Source organism: Musa acuminata, chromosome BXJ3-4 (assembly GCF_036884655.1).
Source record: "Musa acuminata AAA Group cultivar baxijiao chromosome BXJ3-4, Cavendish_Baxijiao_AAA, whole genome shotgun sequence".
In the NCBI taxonomy this organism is placed as follows: Eukaryota; Viridiplantae; Streptophyta; class Magnoliopsida; order Zingiberales; family Musaceae; genus Musa; species Musa acuminata.
Genome location: NC_088352.1, coordinates 11,192,592 through 11,212,398, shown reverse-complemented (window position 1 = coordinate 11,212,398; position 19,807 = coordinate 11,192,592). Strand labels below are relative to the sequence as shown.

General features: G+C 45.8%; 2 protein-coding genes and 1 pseudogene across 2 annotated transcripts; 2 read left to right on the top strand and 1 right to left on the bottom strand.

The window, feature by feature from the left end:
- Positions 1-422: 422 nt before the first annotated feature.
- LOC135634765 (uncharacterized) lies at positions 423-3,210 on the top strand (annotated as a pseudogene).
- Positions 3,211-7,205: 3,995 nt separating this feature from the next.
- LOC103981426 (ninja-family protein 6) lies at positions 7,206-9,420 on the top strand. Its single transcript, XM_009398158.3, has 2 exons — positions 7,206-8,130; positions 8,258-9,420. The coding sequence occupies exons 1-2, from the start codon at positions 7,464-7,466 to the stop codon at positions 8,596-8,598; spliced, it is 1,008 nt and encodes a 335-aa protein (XP_009396433.2). The 5' UTR covers positions 7,206-7,463; the 3' UTR covers positions 8,599-9,420.
- On the bottom strand, positions 8,746-12,169 carry LOC135636739 (replication protein A 70 kDa DNA-binding subunit B-like). The gene is made up of 12 exons (XM_065148726.1): positions 11,930-12,169; positions 11,452-11,598; positions 11,144-11,362; positions 10,820-10,997; positions 10,454-10,721; positions 10,262-10,364; positions 10,043-10,167; positions 9,861-9,939; positions 9,641-9,788; positions 9,389-9,549; positions 9,186-9,306; positions 8,746-9,094 (listed from the first exon to the last, which is right to left on the bottom strand). The coding sequence occupies exons 1-12, from the start codon at positions 12,085-12,087 to the stop codon at positions 8,900-8,902; spliced, it is 1,902 nt and encodes a 633-aa protein (XP_065004798.1). The 5' UTR covers positions 12,088-12,169; the 3' UTR covers positions 8,746-8,899.
- Positions 12,170-19,807: the final 7,638 nt, after the last annotated feature.

The following is a 19,807-nucleotide window of genomic DNA, read 5'->3' as shown; positions in this document are numbered from 1 at the left end:
ATAAATCCCTCGAAAGATCATAAAGTATGTTGGCACTAATACAATCGACCAACCATTCGAAATACATGTGTTATCTTACAATCATCACTAACAATGGCAGACATCAGATGAAAAGTATCTCTAACAATATTTAAAATTCTCCAAAGAAAAATATATATATATTTACTAAAAATATCGATCATTATCTTAGAGTTCGATTTTATGTCGGCATAAGGAGAGGAGATTCTGATCACTTTCCAGGCAATATTTTCATGGGCCGGGCTTAAGAACAAAAACAAACGTTTGCGGCCCAATATTTGACACGTACCGGTCCTCGCAGTAGTATTGGCAACAAACTGACGAACAAATATCGCCGAAGGGATAAAAGCGAGCGAGGACAGGGAAAGCGGGGAAGAAGAGGAGACGAGCGTGGTTGAGTCGAGATGGAGAAGTAATTTGGGAATCCTTACCATCGCGATCAGGGCGTCCCCCACACGGAACTGGAGCGGTTCGTGAACATCTGGATCGGGTCCTTGGCCTTCTCCGCCCTCACCTGGATCAACCCCTTACATGTGGCAGCTCTCCAACCAGTTCAAGTGAGCCTTCCTTTCGCCATTAGGTTTATGAGCTTGCTTCTAACTTTTGATCATCCGCCTCACTGGTTGGGAATTCGGGTTCTATTTGTTCTGTGTTGGAATAAGTAGAAAATTTTGTTGTTTGTTGGGTCTCGATTAAATCTTTGTTCAGTTTTCTGCAATCTCAGATATCGTTTCCTTAAAATATTTTATGCAAGGGATGTGTCCTATTGAATAGAGAGACTCTCTATTCAAATGATAACTTGTCGTACAGGGATGTTCATATCGAGTTATGGGTGGAGCAGTGCTGTCGTGTTGAGGCTCTACATTTTTTGTTGTTATTAGACATGGGACAATCTTGCCATTATAAGAAATAGAGGTGAAATTTCAAGGAGAAGAAAGAGGCGAGCAAACCATTTCAAAGAAAATATGCATAATTCCTAAACTTCCTTGATGCTTGAAGTTCTGTTGATTTCATGCTGACAGAATAACATGAAGAGGAGTTGTTAGACAGGAAGGGACCAAATAGTGAGGAGTGGAAGGGGGAAGGTGGTACATATAATTGTAAAAGGAACCAACCATATTTAACTTTCAGTTAACAAAAGCTGGAGATTGATGGAACCTTGCATCCGCAGTTGAGTTGAGGGAAGCCAACCCCTGTGCTTCTGGTACATTCACCAATGTTGTGAGAATTTTCCTACATGATCCAAATAGATTTATGTTGTGGGAAGAAGATAACTAGTGAAATATTATAGCAGGTTCAGTTCTTTTGGAAAAGAGCACTTAGATGTGTCATACAGACTCTCTTGTAATTTTGAACTTACAAAATGAACTATTACGTATCTCGTAATTCTGCATGGAATTGTGACTAACACATTGAATCTCGACCAGGAATCTATTGGCAGCCAACCATGATGGGTAGGGATTATGAATACAAGAGATATAAGAAACTGAGTCACCTTTAACCCACAAGTGATTGAAACACAAGGCTTAACTTGTCTTATTAGCAATTCCTTGAATTTTTATATCCAATGCAGTCAAATGATGTTCTCAGCTTCCGTGTCAGTTAATGGGAGTGTCAGTTAATGGGAGTGTGACATGTCATCATGGTCATGTGATTCCATGAATTGTGGTATATTATTTGGCTGTCAGTAGCGCCAAACAAAAATCATTCGAATTTCGAACTCATGTCATCATTCAAACTGAAGCCATAGATTTGAAAATTGAGATTTTGAGCACAAATTGAAAAAAGAAACCAAAGGATTTTCAAGGAGAAAAATATAGCTCCTTAAATGTTAAGGGACATACGATTGATCGTTAGCACCAATTCAAAGTAGCATATCTTCTATCGGCAATGAAATTTAAATGTCTAGTAAAGAAATGTGATTCCAAGGAAAAGCCTTATGGACTATGTTATACAAAAGTTTACCAAAATGTAGTAAATAGGTGATCCCTTAAATTTTGTGCATCTGGCATATCTTCTCCTTGTATCTGTCAAATACCAAAGAAATATACCAAAATGAAATGCCAAGGCAATGATAAATTAGATTCACAACAAGAATGGCAACTGGATAGTAATGAAGTAATTTTTTTGTGGAAAAATAAAAGGAATGTTTAAAAAACATTAGCGGAAAACTTTATACTGTTTTGAAGCTGGCAGTCGTACTTCTGTTAACTTTCTTTTGTGGGATTTTCTAAACAGACTCGATTGAAATATAAATGATATTTTAGGGATCATAATGGGATATCAATTTTGGGACCAAAATATGACATGTTTGTTAAAGTCTAAAATGAACTGAGCACTTAATTTCAAGGATCCCAGTTCTATATTTCGTTTGCCTCTTCGTATTATGCCCTTCATATCTGATTCTCCTTGATGTAGCTATACCACGTTTGAAACTTCTTTAGTTTATGGTTTAGGTGGCTTTTAGCAGGCTAATAATCAGATGCGTATGCTTATGCTTTGCAATTTGCAGCTGGCATGACAAGGCTATGATGTTTGAACACTACCATTGGAAGAAAGCTATGAAGAAGAATGAACCCTATCAATTCAAGGTAAGACTTTTCTGATCAAGAATTAAAAATATGAAGCATCCTTTGTTCATGATGTTTTTGTGAGGGTCAAAAGTGGTTTCACTTTCATGTTTAGCTTCTGTTATATTTTGTTTTCCCCTGTTGTCGTTTATTGTTTATGGGGTAGAGGCGGGCATAGAATATGACAAGACCATCTTCCTATTCACTATATAGTATATCTTGTTTCCCAGTTCCACACTAGTGCTACATCAGGTTATTATCCTTGATATTTATCTTTAAAGCTTAGTATGCTGTGGTTGGTCGGAGTCAAGAATATCATGTAAATGGTTTGATTATTGCATTTTCAAGTAATGAGTTCCCGTTGGTTGCTGATGCGTTAATCATTCTTTTACCAGTGGAACCAGTACATGACGAAGCCATTGCGTGATTCCTACTACTACAACTGGCCAGTTTACTTTACGTAGCTGCATCGGTGCTACTTCTTTGTTAGTGCTTCTATCACAACAACTAGAAATTTCTTTTGAATTTGCTCGTGTTAAAACATGAAACTTGGTAGATGAATTGAAAGTTCAGTTGTAGATTAAGTCTAATGCCAATTCCATTACTTGTGTTTGTAGACTTATTGCAGTCTCTTTTTTACTTGTATCTCTACTCTGTTTTTGCTGGGTGTTCCAAACAAGAAATTCATTCTGTTTAAACTTCCAGTGGATGTAGCAGCTAACAGATGCAAGATTTTTAATAGTGACTTTTTAGCACGAATGATGTGTTTTGGAAATCTGCAGTTATTGTACGAGAAATGCATAATTTGCACGAGATAAGATTTCATCTCATGCAAACCTGCAGTTATCCAAGGAAAAAAATGCATAATTTGCATGAGATAAGATTTCATCTCATGCCTTCCATAATGGTGAGAGATGCTCTGCCATCGAAGAAGGACCAGTGGCTGGAAAACATACAGACTCGAGGATATTAGGTCAGTGGTACCATTCTAGTTTACCTGTCATACAAGTTTTAGAGTAGCAGTGAAGGTTACTCACATTCAAGCATTTCTACTAGTGAAGAGTGCCTGTCAAGCACAGCATTTATCCATCTTAACCGTATTGTTCTACTCCTGCAATTGGAATGCTATACCTGTTTAAACTGGAGCTGGTGTTCATGCATCATAGCTGATCCTTTCGTGCTAACTGATGTGTACTACTTGGCAAGAGAATTACTCCCTGTTAGCTGTGTCATTAAAACCACAGGAAATAGTGTTAAAATAGAGCACACAGTTATGCATCTCCACTGAGGACAGATGTGGATTTGTAGGGGTATCAGAAGGGTAATTAGACTTGATGAGGGTAGGGAGAGTGTGACCACTAGTTTGCCATGATGACCACTGCAAGTAAACGCATCGGTCTTATGTGGACCACTAGTTTGTCTACAGGCAATATGCTACATCGCATGCACCTGTCATAACACACCTACAACTGGACTTTATTGCTGATGTTTTCTTTGGGTACACGCAGTTGTCTTCCCCAACCAAACGATGCTTCACGTTCAACACAAGCTACGACCACAGCCTTGCAAAGAGTCCCCACCTTTTCTGGTGCAAGAGAACCACACTCTTAGATCACTTCATTGTTCCCTTGCTCGTATGATCGATCACCACAGCACACAAGCTTTTACCAAGTGTGTTGAAGGCCAGTGATATGGAGATCCACCTCATCGCTCCTGGATCGTGGAAAGAAGACGAGAGTGCAAACAGTCAAGCTGTTCTTTTCTAGACTTGAGATTATTCAACTGACAGAAGAAGCAAATCACGTATCACTTGAAGTCATTTTCAGAATATATATAGATGACAATTCAACTACAAACTTTAGGAAGGACAATATTGGTACAGTAAAATGACTCGGGTTGACGTAGGGGAATCGAAGATAGAATTGTTGTTCTGTAGAAAATGGATAACAAATAACATAAGTAAACAAAATATTGCTGGTGACAGAGAACCTTTTACAGCTCACTTAATATTTCTGAAGCAAGAAAAAGACATTTCAATTCATTTAATGATTGCTCACCAAATAGATTACGAGAAAACCCAAATCGTTCAGCTGCTAAGTCAAACAAAACAGTGGGTTTGGCACCCGCTATTGTCGTACTAGTAAGAAAGAATCGGCATACGGCAACTACTTTTTTGTTATTATCAATTTGCTTCGAATATTTTTTTGTGAAAGCATGTCAAAGCAAAATATTATTGCATCTGTACAGCTTGACATACCAATCAGCCACAGTTCTTTTAGTGCTATCGAAGATGATTTATATCCAAAAGAAGGTGGAAGATGGGGTCTGTCGGTGCTTGCAGGTCCAAATGCTCCTCGTGAACAGTGATGTATAAAATAACACAGGATGAGCCATGATATTATTGATTAATCATATATTAAATTGGCATGGCACACATGCATATGATTGAAAATGGTTTTAAACAAAATCGCCTGCGATTGCGAGCTGGACACTTGGTCATCGATTAGAAGCTTATCCGTAAACTGGATAATTCAAACAACTATCACCGATTATTACTAGTATAAAAAGCATATATCTCGTCTCATATATTTAGCCTAAGCATCAAGGTGGGTTGGCATACAATCTCTATGGTTGATTGACGCTAATTACGCGTTACGTTACTCATCGTAGTTAGATCTCTTTAATATTTCAATCTTTTAAAAAAATTATATTAAAATCTTAAAAATAAAATATTTAATTTTATTTATCTTGACGTCATCGATCTTATCGACGAAAGATATAGCATATATATGAATGACATGAAACAATGAATAAAAAGATAATTTCAATGACAATGGTGGATAGTGACATCATAGATGACTGTTATGGTGGTAGTTGGCGAGAATGATGTGATGGTCAGTTTTATCAATATCGAATCGAGCATCAACGATGAGGAAGGAAAGTGATGAGGAATTTGTATTAGTCGCAGAGAAAGAAGAAGAGGGAGGCGAGATATTAGTGTTGGCGACGCATTGCTCTATCTCTTCTTCTTCTTTCGATGATGTAACGGTCCGTAAGAACTAAAAAGAGACAGAGCAATGCGACGCATTGCATTGTTCGATAAAATTAAGATAAATAAAATTAAATATTTTTATTTTTATAATCATAAAAATTTTAATATAATTTTTTTAAGTATAGAGATTGAAACGTTAAGATGTCTAATTACAAGGTAACGAGTTAAATCTTCTTTTTTTATATATATATGGATATTAATCTGTCATTGGCATCAATAGTTGCATGGGAGAGGAGGCGATATGGAAGGGATCACCGAAGACTTTCTCATCGAATAAATATCCTCCAACACACTAAAGGGGGCATGCATCCGGATGTGATCCACGTTCAGCAAGCGCTCCAGGTCGGTCTTCGGATACGTGCAAGATTCTTGATGGACGACAACAACAGCAATATATTCTTGATGGATGACGATGAGATCCACGTGGGCCCCTCTTTGGCTTAGACATGGATGCTGTGTCCCTGTCACGGTGGCGGGCACATAATGCCACGTTGGAGGAGTCATCCTCTCTCCCTCTGTTCATGGCGTACCGTTTCGTCCAACTGCGTGGCTACGGCAATTATTTAGCGCGCGCACCCCTCCCCCCAATTTGACGCTTTGCACTGCGTCGTATCAGCGCGAATCAAACGTCAAAGGATCGGACGGCTGCTTGCCCGCCCACGTATCCGGATCGGGTCCCAAGGCTGGCGAATCGGCGCTGCTGCGGTCCGGAACGTGACCTCAGCGAAGATGACGCGTCCCGGCAGGCCGGATCCGATGGAGATTTCGAGGGACCGCGACGGCGCAACTTGCCCGCCGCGCTAGCTGTCACGAGGTCGCTGTCCGACGACGTGGCGGCAGACGCGACGCCCCACGTCCCGCCTCGCTTTTTCGATGTCGCGCAAGTTGGGGAGGGCGTGGATGTCACCTTCGATTTCGGTGGGCCGAGGTGGGCATCCCAGTTGGAGCAACGCACGTGGCCGGCTCGTGGTCTCCGCCCGGGTCCTCTGGGCTCCTTTTTGACCGCGGGTCAAAGACTCGGCAGCTGTGACTTCCCGGTGCATCACGCCACACATGGATCACCGTAGGTCGTGCGTTTGACGGCTCCTGATCCATCCGTCAATCCAGATCGGACCGTTGGCGAACGACCACATTTCTCGATTATACAGATATATATTCGGGAATCATAAAAATGTGAATTGCCGATGTCACGAGGAGCCACCGGAGGACAGTGCGACACGTGTCTACGAAGCCACATCTTTTCTCCGATCGAAACGTGTCGCCTGACGGGTCCCCACCGGAACCCGAAGAGTCCCGCCACTTGTGTCGCGACAACCCGACCCCCATCCTTTCCTCGCCACGTGTGGGTTGGGCCAGCACAAGTTGGACAAGTGTCGCGTTAAGGGCCCATCGCTACGTGGAGGGCGTTTTGGGGAAGCTCCAAAAAAAGGTCCGGGAACACTGAAGGCGGAGCGAGCGGTCGCCCTCGTCCCCTTCCCCCGCGCCCTCTCTCTCATTCGTCGTCAGATCTTTAATGGCTTCCTCCTCGATTCCGCTCGCAACCGTGCGTTGCGGACCGCTCTCGTTAGCTTCCTGAAGCGAAAAACCCCCCCGCCCCCACCATATTCCCTGTTTTCTTCTCCTCGCCGGTGCTCTAATTTCGCGTTTCTTTCGTCGATTTGCTCACAAGATCTTGAGTCAAACGCGAACACACCGACTGGATGTTGAACGTGTCGGTGAAAAGACCAAACCTGTGAACGATCGTTCACTCTTTGATGCAGTTTTGGTAGTTTTCATTTCCTTTGTTCCTTTCTTCGGTTTCTTGGTTCCTTGCGGATCCTGTGATGGAGGGCGAGGCAGCGAAGGGGGGAACAGAGCGGCTGTTATTGGGAATGGAACGATCCGCGAGAGATTTTTTGCGGCGATTCGTTGGGAATGGATACGGAGACGAGACGACGGAGGTGACGGAAGGGGACTCCGATGAGATCGAGCTTAGCCTCGGGCTCTCCCTCGGTGGGTGCTTCGGCGCGGACCCCAAGGGGAAGAAGCTGGTCCGCTCGTCGTCGATCGCGTCCTTCACGTCGCTTCCGTGGGAACCCGAGTTCCCGATCGTCCCGGCTGCCGCCCTGACGAGGACGAGCTCGCTGCCTACGGAGACTGAGGAGGAGCGGCGGAAGCGGAAGGAGATGCAGAGCTTCAAGAGGTTGGAGGCGAAGCGGAAGAGATTAGAGAGAAGGAATTCGATCAGGTCGGGGGCGGCAAAGGCTGGGGAAAAACCAGACGAGGAAGTGACGGGTTCGATGGCAGCGGCGGTGGCGGACCATGTCGCAGGCGCAAGAAATGGGGTTACTCCTCCAGGTCTGCCGGCTTGGACGGTGGGTGGGTCGAAAAGGGCGGCTGCTCGGCCTGTGGACGTGCCTGGGAACTTTCCGCCGATCTCACATGGATCTCTTGGATCGCAGGGGAGCAGCACCGCCGGCGCGTGTGCCTTGGGCAACCGGGCACCGCAAGGTATTGAATCCACGTTGACTACCTTGGTTATTCTTTTTTCGCGTTATACGCGTTTCATCGATTGCCTACGACTGAATTCTTTTCCTTTTTACTTAGCATATAGTTACAGTATATGTATTTTGCACAGGGTTTGGCATGACAGAGACGAAGAACTCCTCCATGATCCACTCGGTGGGCAATGAAACATCAACCAAGCAAGTTGCTGTAAGAGCAAATGGGATAAAGGAGATGGAGAGGAAGATGATGGAGAAGATGCCATTCGTGTCTACCAGAGGCGATGGGCCCAACGGGAGGAGGATCGAAGGCTTCCTGTACAAGTACAGGAAGGGGGAAGAGGTGAGAATAGTGTGCGTGTGCCATGGCAGCTTTCTCACCCCTGCCGAGTTCGTCAAGCACGCCGGTGGCCACGACGTCACCAATCCCCTCCGCCACATCGTCGTCAACTCCTCCCCATTCTCCTTGTTGTGACCATGGACTTCGATCGTCACAGAAAACAAGAAAACATAATACCAAGAGATGCGTTCGGGTGTATGTGTTCTTAGCTGTAGCTAGTAGCTCGAGGAGGCCGAATCCTGCAGAAGCTGCAACTGTGGGGGGATATGCATAAACAAGACGAGAACCAATTTGTTGGTACTATTTCAGAGGTAATGGAACAGCAGAGCATATATTACATCCAGTCAATACTAGCAAGCAATTAGCATTCTTCCATGGAGGAACAACGCCAGCTGCTAAGATTTGGTCAAAAAAGGAACGCAATAGAACAAGATGTTTAAGAGACGGACAACTTGTGGATCTCTTCCAAAAGGTAGCTCGACTCAGCTGCACAGTCCACAGGAGCCTCAGCCCTGACCGTTATCCTCTGCCTCCTGTCATTCATGAACTCGGTGTATGCAACGCTGACCCGGAACAGGTGCGGAACCCATGTTGCTTCTTTCAGTTTGAGTTGGTATTTCTCGTCACCTTCCTGCACGCATCAACAAGGGAACAAAGATGACTGAGCCATGGATCAAGAACAAGCAACGGATCTTACTGGTTGTACTTTCGGAAGTAGTTACCTCTGTTTTTACCCTGTCAAGCTCATCAGCAGAGCATCCCATGATTTTCTCTGCCGGCTCATTGAAAACCGAAAGCCAGGCTTCACCTGAAGGATCCGAGACCTTTACCACCATTATATATCTGTACAGGCACAATTGGACATTAGGAAGTGTGAGAGCTAATGCATGCTTGCGTCTCTTTCTTCTAGGCTGTATATTGTTACCTTAAGGAGCACTGATCATCGTTCTTCTGGCACGATTCACACCAGTACCCAGAGCCAACAGCTTCGGTAACCTTCTTGTTGCATGTCTTGCATGCTCGGTACCACATTGTCTGGTCAGGCTTGATGAAACTTACGTAGACGTTTATGCTGAAGAAGGCAGGCTGTCCACGAAGTAGTTCAGAAGAACCGGGAAATGATGATGTTACACAGCTCATTAATTATTTTTTTGTTGGCAAATTCATCAGTTCGTACCTTATCTTGACCCAGAGTTGGATCGTCTGTTATTTGAGAAAGGAAGACCCTATCAGAATACATGGACCTCGATCCAGTCTTGGAGTTAGGGGAGATCAAGTTTGAACCAATGGATGCCATTGAAGTGCCTTTCCCTTCTGAATCATACCTGTCGAATCACAGCAAGAAAGTAGTTACATTCGCAAGCTGACAGTATACATTTGGAAGCCAAGAATCTCACCAGGATCTCAGCTTCTTTGTTTCAGGTAAGTCTGGATTGATCACCACTGTGCTTCTGCTTAAAGTTGATAAAGACACGCCTGCGACATGCACTCAAAATTATGAATATGGTAATACATTGACATTTTGCATTCCTCTCTTTCAAAACTCGACAAAAACGGAGTTATTAAGAACGCGGAGTACCTTGGAAATCTCCTACTTTAAGGCATTTTATAGCTACAACCGGAGAGGTATCAACCATGTCTAGCAACTGCTGACCAACATCAGTTGCGAGATCATTCCAAAGAGAGACATTAACAGTTTTATTCCTGCAACAAAATCGGTTGAAAGCTCATCAAATATAAATATGGTTGAATCAGACGTGAAGTAGAAATGAAAATAAATCAGACACGCATAACATACGAATCATCAGCAATCGTGATATCGCGCTTGGGAATGGTGTCATTGTTGCTTTTCCTCCGGATGCTTAAAGTCGATGAAACATTCTGAACAATGCCAATCAAGTCTGCATATAAAAGAAACAAGGATTTCATGGGGGAAGCTACTAAAGAATATTCTCACAAATGATCCCAGTAAAAGCACATCTAGTTTTACCTACAAGCTCCCTGCCATTAACATAAGCTCCCAACCTATCGATCCTGACAAAGTTGTACTTGGTTTCGGGGACGAACGCCTCCCCTTCGACCTCTTCAACTATGGAGTTCTCATTCAGGGTCATCTCGTAATCATTTTGCACGGTATTAAACTGCTTGTTTGCAACCCTGAGAGAACCTTTTGAGATATAGTAGACTTTGCCTAACTCAAATTTAGGATAAAATTTTGTTGCCGCTTCATTAAACATGGTAGCTTGAATTTGGGTACCCTGAAAACGAATTTAGCATAGTTTAACAATAAGCAATTAAAGAAAGCAACGTAGAAATTTAACGTGGCACTAGGTATATATATAGAAAGCAGGCTTACATCTTCATCTGTCAACTCCACATTGAAGACATGGCCTTCTCCTCTGGCATTCCTATATGACCTCAAATTGCCTTTGTTTGTGAGTCGAACCTTTATGGTCCAATTTCCCTGATACGGATTTAAAGAGGCAAGAGGATGCACTCTTCTTGTCATTGCCAGTCGTGCAGCAGGAGCAGCACTGCAGGAGATTTAGTAACAAAATCACTTTGCAGTTGGATTCCAAAAGGTGATGTACATGGCAATATTACTAAGAATACGCATAGCGAGCGTGAATGAATCAACAAATATACCCATTACATATCAGATAGCACAAATGACACTTACTTCCCATGCTGCTCACGAACAATTTGAACAGCAGACTTTGTCACCATCTCTTGCTTGGGCTTCATACTCATTCCAAGTTCCTCTTTCTTCGCATCAATTTTGATCAGTGCCTCTTGCTTAGGTTTCAGGGTTATTCCCGTCTCTTCCTTCTTCACATCACTTTTAATCTCCATATCAAGTGAGGGGCAGACTATTTCACATTTTGTCACAATCAAAGCCCTGGAAGCGCGTCAATCAAGATTAGCCCTTGGCCATCAAGGTTCTTCCGATTGTAAGGGTAAACAAATTTTGCAATCATTTGCACTTACTTTTCAGGTTGATTTGGAATGGAGTTGCAAGTGTAATCCAGAATGCGGATGAGGCCAAGGTTCTGGAGTTTGCCGGAATTGATTTCTGAAGAAAAATGAGTTGGAAGCATGGCTTTCAGCTTCATCTTCCCATCACTAGCCATAAATCTGCCATCAAAAATATAATTAGCTTCTGAAGACGGCAGTTTCCTTAAGATTCTTAAGGAGACCATACGGGTAACCAATAATTTTGGTCCACACAACCATGAACAGATCTAAGAAGCTAATTTGAATCGCTTGATAATGGCCAAAAAGATGCAACATGTATAACACGAACATAGTTCTTCTCTCAAAGATCCGGCATAAAGTTATAGTCTAGCATAAAAACAAACAACGGAGAGGCAGATGTTTCATTTCCAAGAAAATAATGAAGAGAAGAAAACAAATCTGTCATAGAGAGAAGCGATCCACAAGAAGAAGACAGAGAGGAAGCACTGACGTGAAGCGGGTGCTGCTGCTGCCGATGGGCTTGAGATCGACGACCTGTACGATGATCTCCGGGATGTCGGAGGGCGAATCAGGAGACGAGTTGGAGAGGAGCATCGAGACCGCTCCTGGCGTCACCGACTTCCTCATTTCCACTTGATCCGACGCCATGGAGATCCTCTGATGGATAATGGTGGGAAGCAGCAGAGATTTGGGGGAAGACGAGAGAAGAGGGGAAGGGGGAAATGAAGGGAGAGGGAGATGGGGAATCCTGTTTTATTACCCGGCGAATCGATCGTATATGGCGGGAAGAGGCTTTGGAGTGCTTTTACCGCGGTTTTTTTTGTGAAACCATGTGGAGTGCTTCGAAATATTTTTGGGAGGCCGTCTCGTCGTTTCGCGCCTTTTGGCGCCAAGCCCTATGGGGCCTACTATAATTCTTCCGGACCGAACCCGGCCCATTTTGAGCGGGCTTAGTTAGAAATCTCTACTGAATTGATTACTATGATTGAATTGCAATTAAATATACACAAACAAATAGTGGCATGTTGCTTATTATTTTTCGTAGACAGTTGGAACATGCTGTTGATGCTTTAAGGGAAAAGAAATTGGAGCCTCGATACATACTCCTTTCTCTGAGCAAATGATGCCATAAGTTATTAAAAATCATAAATTTACTTTTTTTAGGAAATCTAATGATGGTCAGCTCTAAAAAATCGTGTACTGATATCATATGATGCATGAAATACTCTTTAAAAAAAACCATAAGTTGGTAATTCTAAGACAATGGGAATAAGAAGTATTAGGGTGAAAAATTATCGAAATAATGCTATATGCTTTTTTTTTTCTCAAAAAGCATAATTAAGCTGTATTAATAAAGAAGTCTTTTACACCCATAGAGACCAAAATCTCCGAATCAGGAGGATGGCTATCGTACCAAAGTCTATTACATTTATTCAACCCAGCAAAACTTTCCAACCAGTGCCTAAGTAGCATGATTTTTTTGAAGAAAAATAAAATCACATTATTCTATTATGGTAGCAAGAACAAGAGAATTAGAATCTCTATAAAAATCATCTGAAAAATCAGATCCCCAAGCGACAAACGAGCCTTGATCGAGCAATGTTAAATAAAAAATGTAATATGATTGCCTTCTACGTAGACATGAATAACCTTTAATTCTCGGTTCAACTCCTCCAAAATATCGTAAATCACATTACTACTTTCCCAAGGAGCCCAAGGAGGTTATGTTTGTTGTCGATTAACAAGACTAAATTATCTGCACCTATCTATCTCCATATGAATTTTTGTGTCCCCTTTTGCTTAACAAACATGAGACGAATGACAGCTGCCACCTTGTATAAACTTGATCTATCAATGGTGCTTCTATATCCTGGAAACAAAGTCATTGAGTTATAAAATCTTAGAATGAAACCTAGACCTCCATCTCGTGAATGATGATCGGGTCCATCAGTATTAAGTTTGTGTCGAAAAACATCATACATTTATCACTTGACATATATGTTGCTCTCTGATAAGATATATTTTGGGCACTGGCCACTTCATGACCAATGCTGTATCACGCCACCGCCAGGTTAGCAGGAGTATTCTCATATGCTGAGCCAGGATCCGTACCAAGGCGTTACTTGGTACGTCTCATCCCGAAAAGCTCGGGACGGTACCATATGGCGTCGTTCCGCACGTTTTGGGATGGTGGCCGCACAAAGGTACCTCCTCGCCTCTCGAGGATTGACCGTCACGTCAAACCCATATACGGTCGACCCTCATACAGTAGTATAAAAACCCTTAGTCAACATCTGGATAAAAAAGGATAAGACAAACAAAACCAACCAAGCACTAACTTACTCGTTGAGGGGCCAAAATCGGTAACCACCCAACGAAAGCCTTCTATACAGGAGAGCAGCCACCCCCCGAGCTGCAACCCTCATGATCGAGAGTCACCAACCAGCATCCTAACCGAGAGACACCAACCAACATTTCGATGCCAGCATCCCGTCCTAGGGCGTGATCGACCTCGGCAACTAGCTCAACCAACCGAAGAGTCCCGACATTGACCCGCGGACCGAGCCGTGCTAACTCACCAGCCACGACGTATCGGTTCATCAACATTTTTAGCACTAGAAGGAGGATCATGTCACAAGAGCACCCCACAGGAGTTCCCCTCGAGGGAGAACCATCGGCCGGCCACTCCCCTTCCAGACTCGAGGATCAGCCCCTCCCCGTCCTCAAAGATGAGGGGAACCCGGCCTTGATGCTGGATCATTATTGGCGCCTATTTAATGATCTGAGGCTCTCTCCCCCGGACCTACCTGATGCAGCAAAGGCCGAGCAAGGAGCAACTCGGGACAAGAGAAGCCCGAGAGTAGGCAATAAATCTGAGAGGCCTACCCGAGCAAAGCATGACCGCACCTGGCTGGATCACTCCATCCTACCCCGAGCCTGATACCATATCATCGGACTCGGCGGATGACTCATTCAGGATCCAACTGTCTATGGTCAACCGACGCTTGGATGAGTTCTAGCACGAATTCCAGAAGTCACAGGGCGAGACGAGTAAAGGCAGCTCGGGTGGATCCCCCTTTACTCAGGAAATACATGACAAGCTTGTACCACTCAACTTCATGCTACCAGCATTGGAAACATATGATGATGGCTCTGACCCTGCAAAGCATGTCGTTGCATTTCAGATGGCCCTTTACGGCACCTCTGATGCCCTGATGTGTCGGGCATTCCCGACCACCTTTAGAGGACTGACACGAGCATGGTTCAGCCAACTGCGCTCGTTCTCGATCTCATCCTTTGATCAGCTCGCAAGGGAGTTCAAGCAAAACTTCATGGCCAACGTGAACCTAAGCCTTCCATCGCCGCCCTACTCACGTTATCCCAACGTGAGGATGAATCGCTCTCCCAATTCGTGGCACACTTTGCCATTGAAATCCGGGGATTCCCGGATGCTCACCCTTCTTTGGTCATGCAGGCATTTCTAATGGGCTTGAGGCCCTTGAGGTTCTTCTGGTCGCTGATTGAGAAGCCGCCCGTGACCATCCTTAAGATGCTACAGTGGGCCAACCAGTACATCGTTGCTGAAGCCCTAATGGGAGGGAGGCGCGAGGACAACAAGATGCCGAGGATGGAGCAGGCCCGAGGAGCGGCTTCGGTGCCACCAGCACAACCTAGCAGGAGGCCCGATCGGCCTGAGTTGTTACTCCCGAGGCCCCCGCCTCTGCCTCTGAATATGTCCCGTACTAAGATCTTTCTCCAGATCAGGGAGAAAGGTCTACCTCAAGGAACCAGGAGAAGCAACTCCGCACCCCAGGGGACCTATCGAGAGGTAGATCGATGTCATTACCAGAGGATAGGCAGTAAGCGGCAACAGCTCAACGGCAAGGAAAGCCTACGCTTGAAGCACGGTGGAAAAATGCCCCAGACCCGAGTTCGAGCCCAAAATCACTTTCGAAACTGAGGAGGTCGAATGCTCCCATCATGACGACACTTTGGTGATCTCTATCCGGATCGCCAACGCTCAGGTCAAAAGGGTGATGGTTGACACCAGGAGCTCTGCCGACGTGCTATACCTCGACGCCTTCAAGAAGCTCGGCTTAACCAATGAGGACCTCACTCCCATGACCTCGGCGCTCACCGAATTCACCGGAGATTCCATCTCCCCGCTCGAGACCACCACACTCCCCGTCACCATCAGGGAAGAGTCGAGAGCCAAGACGACAATGACTACCTTCATGGTAGTCGATCTACCCTCGGCCTACAATGTCATTCTCGGTCCCCCGACACTTAACAAACTGAAAACGGTAGTTTCCACCTACCACCGGGCCATCAAATTTTCAACTTCAGTAGGGGTCGGGGAATCCCGAAGCGACCCAGGCGAATCAAGGCGGCGCTACCTAGGGTGACCCAATGCACCTGGAGCCCCCTGAACAAGTCACCGAGGTACCCTTAAAGAGGAACCAACCCAATTTGACCGTAAAAATTAGGGCAACACTCCTCGAAGCAAATCAACTCCAGCTCATCGATTTCCTAAAGGAAAATGCGAAGGTATTTGCATGGTCCTCCAAGGAGATGCTCGGGATCAACCTAGGGGTGACCCAACACCACCTCAACATCCACCCCGAGGCTAGGTCGGTGAAGCAAAAGCCAAGGAAGTTCGCTCCCGACCGACAAAAGGCAATCAGCCACGAGGTCGACCGCCTTAAAGAGGTAGGATTTATAACCAAAGTGAAATACCCTCGGTGGTTGTCGAATGTAGTCCTCGTTAAGAAAACCAATGGAAACTAGAGGATGTGTGTTGACTACACCGATCTCAATCGAGCATGCCCCAAAGATTGCTATCCACTCCCAAGAATAGACCATCTAGTCAATGACACCGACTCCTTATGTTTATGGATGCATTCTCGGGCTACAACCAGATCTGGATGGCACCACAAGACCAAGAGAACACTACCTTCATCACCGATAGAGGAGTGTATTGCTATAAAGTGATGCCTTTCAGCTTGAAAAATGCTGGGGCAACTTACCAAAGAATGATCGACAAGCTGTTCAAGCAACAACTTGGGAGGAACAAGGAAGTGTACGTAGACGACATGATCGTGAAGAGCAAGATTGCAAGCACACATCTGGCCGACCTAGCGGAGACATTCCGAATGCTCAAGCGGTTCAACATGCGATTGAATCCCACCAAGTGCATCTTCGGGGTCAGCTCAGGAAAATTCTTCGGTTTCATCATCCACCAGAGAGGGATAGACGCTAACCCAGAAAAGGTTCGGGCCATAACTGAGATACAGCCCCCCTGCTTGATCAAGGAGGTGTAGCGCCTCGCAAGGAAGCTGGCGGCGCTCAGCAGGTTCGTGTCACGATCAGGCGACAAGTGCCTCCCCTTCTTCCGGGCACTACGATAGGTCGACAACTTTGCGTGGACCCCGAAATGTGAGGAAGCCTTCGAAAAGCTAAAGGCGTGCCTCGCTCGCTTGCCCCGACTCGCCTCACCCGAGCCGGGCGAGACCCTCAGTCTTTACCTTGTAGCTTCGACACAAGCGGTCAGCTTGGTGCTAACTCGAGAAACACCACCAACACAACAATCTGTCTATTATGTCAGCCACTTCCTTGTCGGACCCGAGGTGCGGTACTCCCCAATCGAGAGGCTGACCCTCGCACTAATGAAAACGACTTAAAGTTATGACAGTACTTTCAAGCCCACACAATTAAAGTGATAACCGACCAACCATTGTGGCAAATCCTCTCCAAGTTCGACGCATCGGGTTGGATGCTGTGATGGTCGGTTGAGCTCGACAAATTCGATATCCAATACGCCCCCAGGACAGCCATCAAAGCCCAAGTATTGGCCGCCTTCATCTCCGAACTGACTCTTGAAGATCATGTTGTCAGATAGGAGCACGACAAGAGCACGTGGACCCTGCATGTGGACAGCTCGACCATTGTAGAGGCGGTCGGGGTCGGACTTATCTTGAAAAGCCCATCTAGAGAAACCTACAAAAGATCGCTCTGGTTACAATTCTGGGCCACCAACAATGAGGCCGAGTACGAGGCGCTACTCCACAGCCTACGCCTCGCCTTGGAGATGCATGTGGGTAACCTTGAGGTTTTCAGTGACTCCCAGTTGGTGATGGGACACGTCAAAGGGAGCTACGAAGCCCGAGACCCAACAATGGCGTTATACCTGACGGAAGCAAAATGGCTCACTCGTCGCTTCAACCGCCTCTCTGTCACAAGGGTACCTCGGGTGCAAAACGCGCAGGCCGATGGTTTTGTCGGGTCGACTTATGCTTGCAGCCCGGAATCAATCTCGACAACTGAATCCATAATGGTGCCGATAATGCCAACCCATGATGTCATCGAAACAAAGGTCTCGCTGAACTGGATGGAAGAAATCTTCCACTTCAAGAAGGACGGGACACTACCTGACGACCCGATGATTACGCGATGACTGAGGCGAACCCAAGCCTGATACTATGAGGTCAGTGGAAAACTGTACTAGAGAGCCTTCTCTCAACCCCTCCTGCGCTATCTCACACCACCAGAGGTCGAAATAGTCCTTGCCGAACTCCAAGAGGGGATATGCGGGGAGCACATCGGGGGCCGAACCTTAGCCTTCAAGATCCTCAGACAGGGATACTATTGGCCGACCATGCGCCACGACGCCCTATCATACGTACAATGGTGCCAATAGTGTCAAAGGCATGCCCTGCTACAACACCAGCTAGCGGTGCCTCTTAGCCCGTTGGATGTGGCCTGGCCCTTCGCCCAATGGGGACTTGACCTTCTCTGGCCTTTTTCTCTAGCTTCGGGACAATAACGCTTCCTCATAGTTGGGGTTGACTACTTCACGAAGTGGGTTGAAGCCAAACCCTTAACATCCATTACCGAGAAATAAGTTCAAGGCTTCACATGGAAGAACATTATTACCAACTAAATTCAAGGTCTATTGCCAGTCATACGAGATACAATTGAAGTTTAGCTCGGTCGCATACCACCAAACCAACGGCCAGGCCAAAGTAATAAATCAGACAATCCCAGAATGCCTCAAGAAGAGGGTCTCGAGCGTGCATGGGGCTTGGGTGGACGAGCTCTCTAGCGTCCTGTGGGTAATGCAAATGACCCTCAAGACCCCTTCGGGGGAGTGTCCGTTTAGCCTAGTGTTCAGGACCGAAGTAGTCCTTCCACCCGAAATGGTGTTCCCAACCTTGCGCACCGTTGCCTACAAGAGCCGAGGTGCACCTGCACACATTGGATTACAAGAAGGCGATGACTCGAATATACAACTGTAAAGTTCACCCGCGACCGATCAAGGTCAGAGACCCCGTCCTTCGAAAGGCTAAGGTGAGCGACCCGACCCAAGTGAGGGGAAAGCTCGCACCAAACTGGGAAGGCCCCTATCAGGTCTACGATATGGTCCGAGAAGGGACCTACCGTCTCGAAACTATGGAAGGGAATCCCCTACCATGGACATGGAACGTAGCAAATTTAAAGAAGTTTTATCCATGAAGACAGAAGGTCAAGATGCCGAAAAGACAGTTTTCATTGATTAAAAGAAACATACATATTGTGGTCGGGCAATACATTCTCAAAACTTGACCCGACCAAAGTAAAAAAGAAAAAGTTACAACTCCTAGTTGGGAAGGGGAGTCTCGGGCCTATCGTCGAAGGGGACATCTACTGGCATGTCAACGTTTTGATCCTTCGGTAGGTCAGCGAATGGGTCCGACTCTAGTTCTAAGTTCGGGTACTTTGCTCGAAAGTGAGCAAAGGCAACCCGATACCCAAACTCATACGTCACCCACCCCGTTCTCTGGAGACCGTGCTCAAACTCGTGGGATGACTTGTACTTGGTGATCACCCCATTGTTCTTCTCGGGCAGCACCAGGCACTCCTCCTTCAGAATCTCCTCAATGGCCCAAGAGGAAGACCTGGTGGAGTCGACGTCCCGGGAGAGGGTCAGCAGCTCATCGTCGAGCGTCCGGACATGGGCTCAGTTTTCCTCTAGCTCGACCTTCAGACGATTCACCTCTTCATCCAGGATCGAGGCACGTTGTTCGGCCGCAGCGATGGCCTCAGGGCTAGATTCACTCTTTAGCTCCAAGATCTCCATGTAGAGAGCGAAGTTTACATTCGACAAACGCTCGATCACTTGCCCGACATCATAAATGCGGTCGATCAGTGCCATGGCATAATGTTGGCCATGCACGAAGATCGGCGTTAGAATCCACACGCAGAAAGAAGAATCGAACGTGGGAAGAGCGCCACTACTTACCCAGATGAACGACTTGGCTACCCGATCCATCAGCACATCCAAGGAGGAGCAGTAGAGCTCCTTTGCCAGCGCCAGGTGAAGCGCCCCTCG

Excerpts from the sequence above, each read along its gene's own strand:
- LOC103981426 (XM_009398158.3), top strand. The coding sequence starts at position 7,464 with ATGGAGGGCGAGGCAGCGAAGGGGGGAACAGAGCGGCTGTTATTGGGA. Across the intron at positions 8,131-8,257 it reads GGGCAACCGGGCACCGCAAG|GGTTTGGCATGACAGAGACG; the intron begins GTATTGAATCCA and ends TATTTTGCACAG.
- LOC135636739 (XM_065148726.1), bottom strand. The coding sequence starts at position 12,087 with ATGGCGTCGGATCAAGTGGAAATGAGGAAGTCGGTGACGCCAGGAGCG. Across the intron at positions 11,363-11,451 it reads ATTCCAAATCAACCTGAAAA|GGCTTTGATTGTGACAAAAT; the intron begins GTAAGTGCAAAT and ends ACGCGCTTCCAG. Across the intron at positions 9,307-9,388 it reads GATGATCAGTGCTCCTTAAG|ATATATAATGGTGGTAAAGG; the intron begins GTAACAATATAC and ends GTGCCTGTACAG.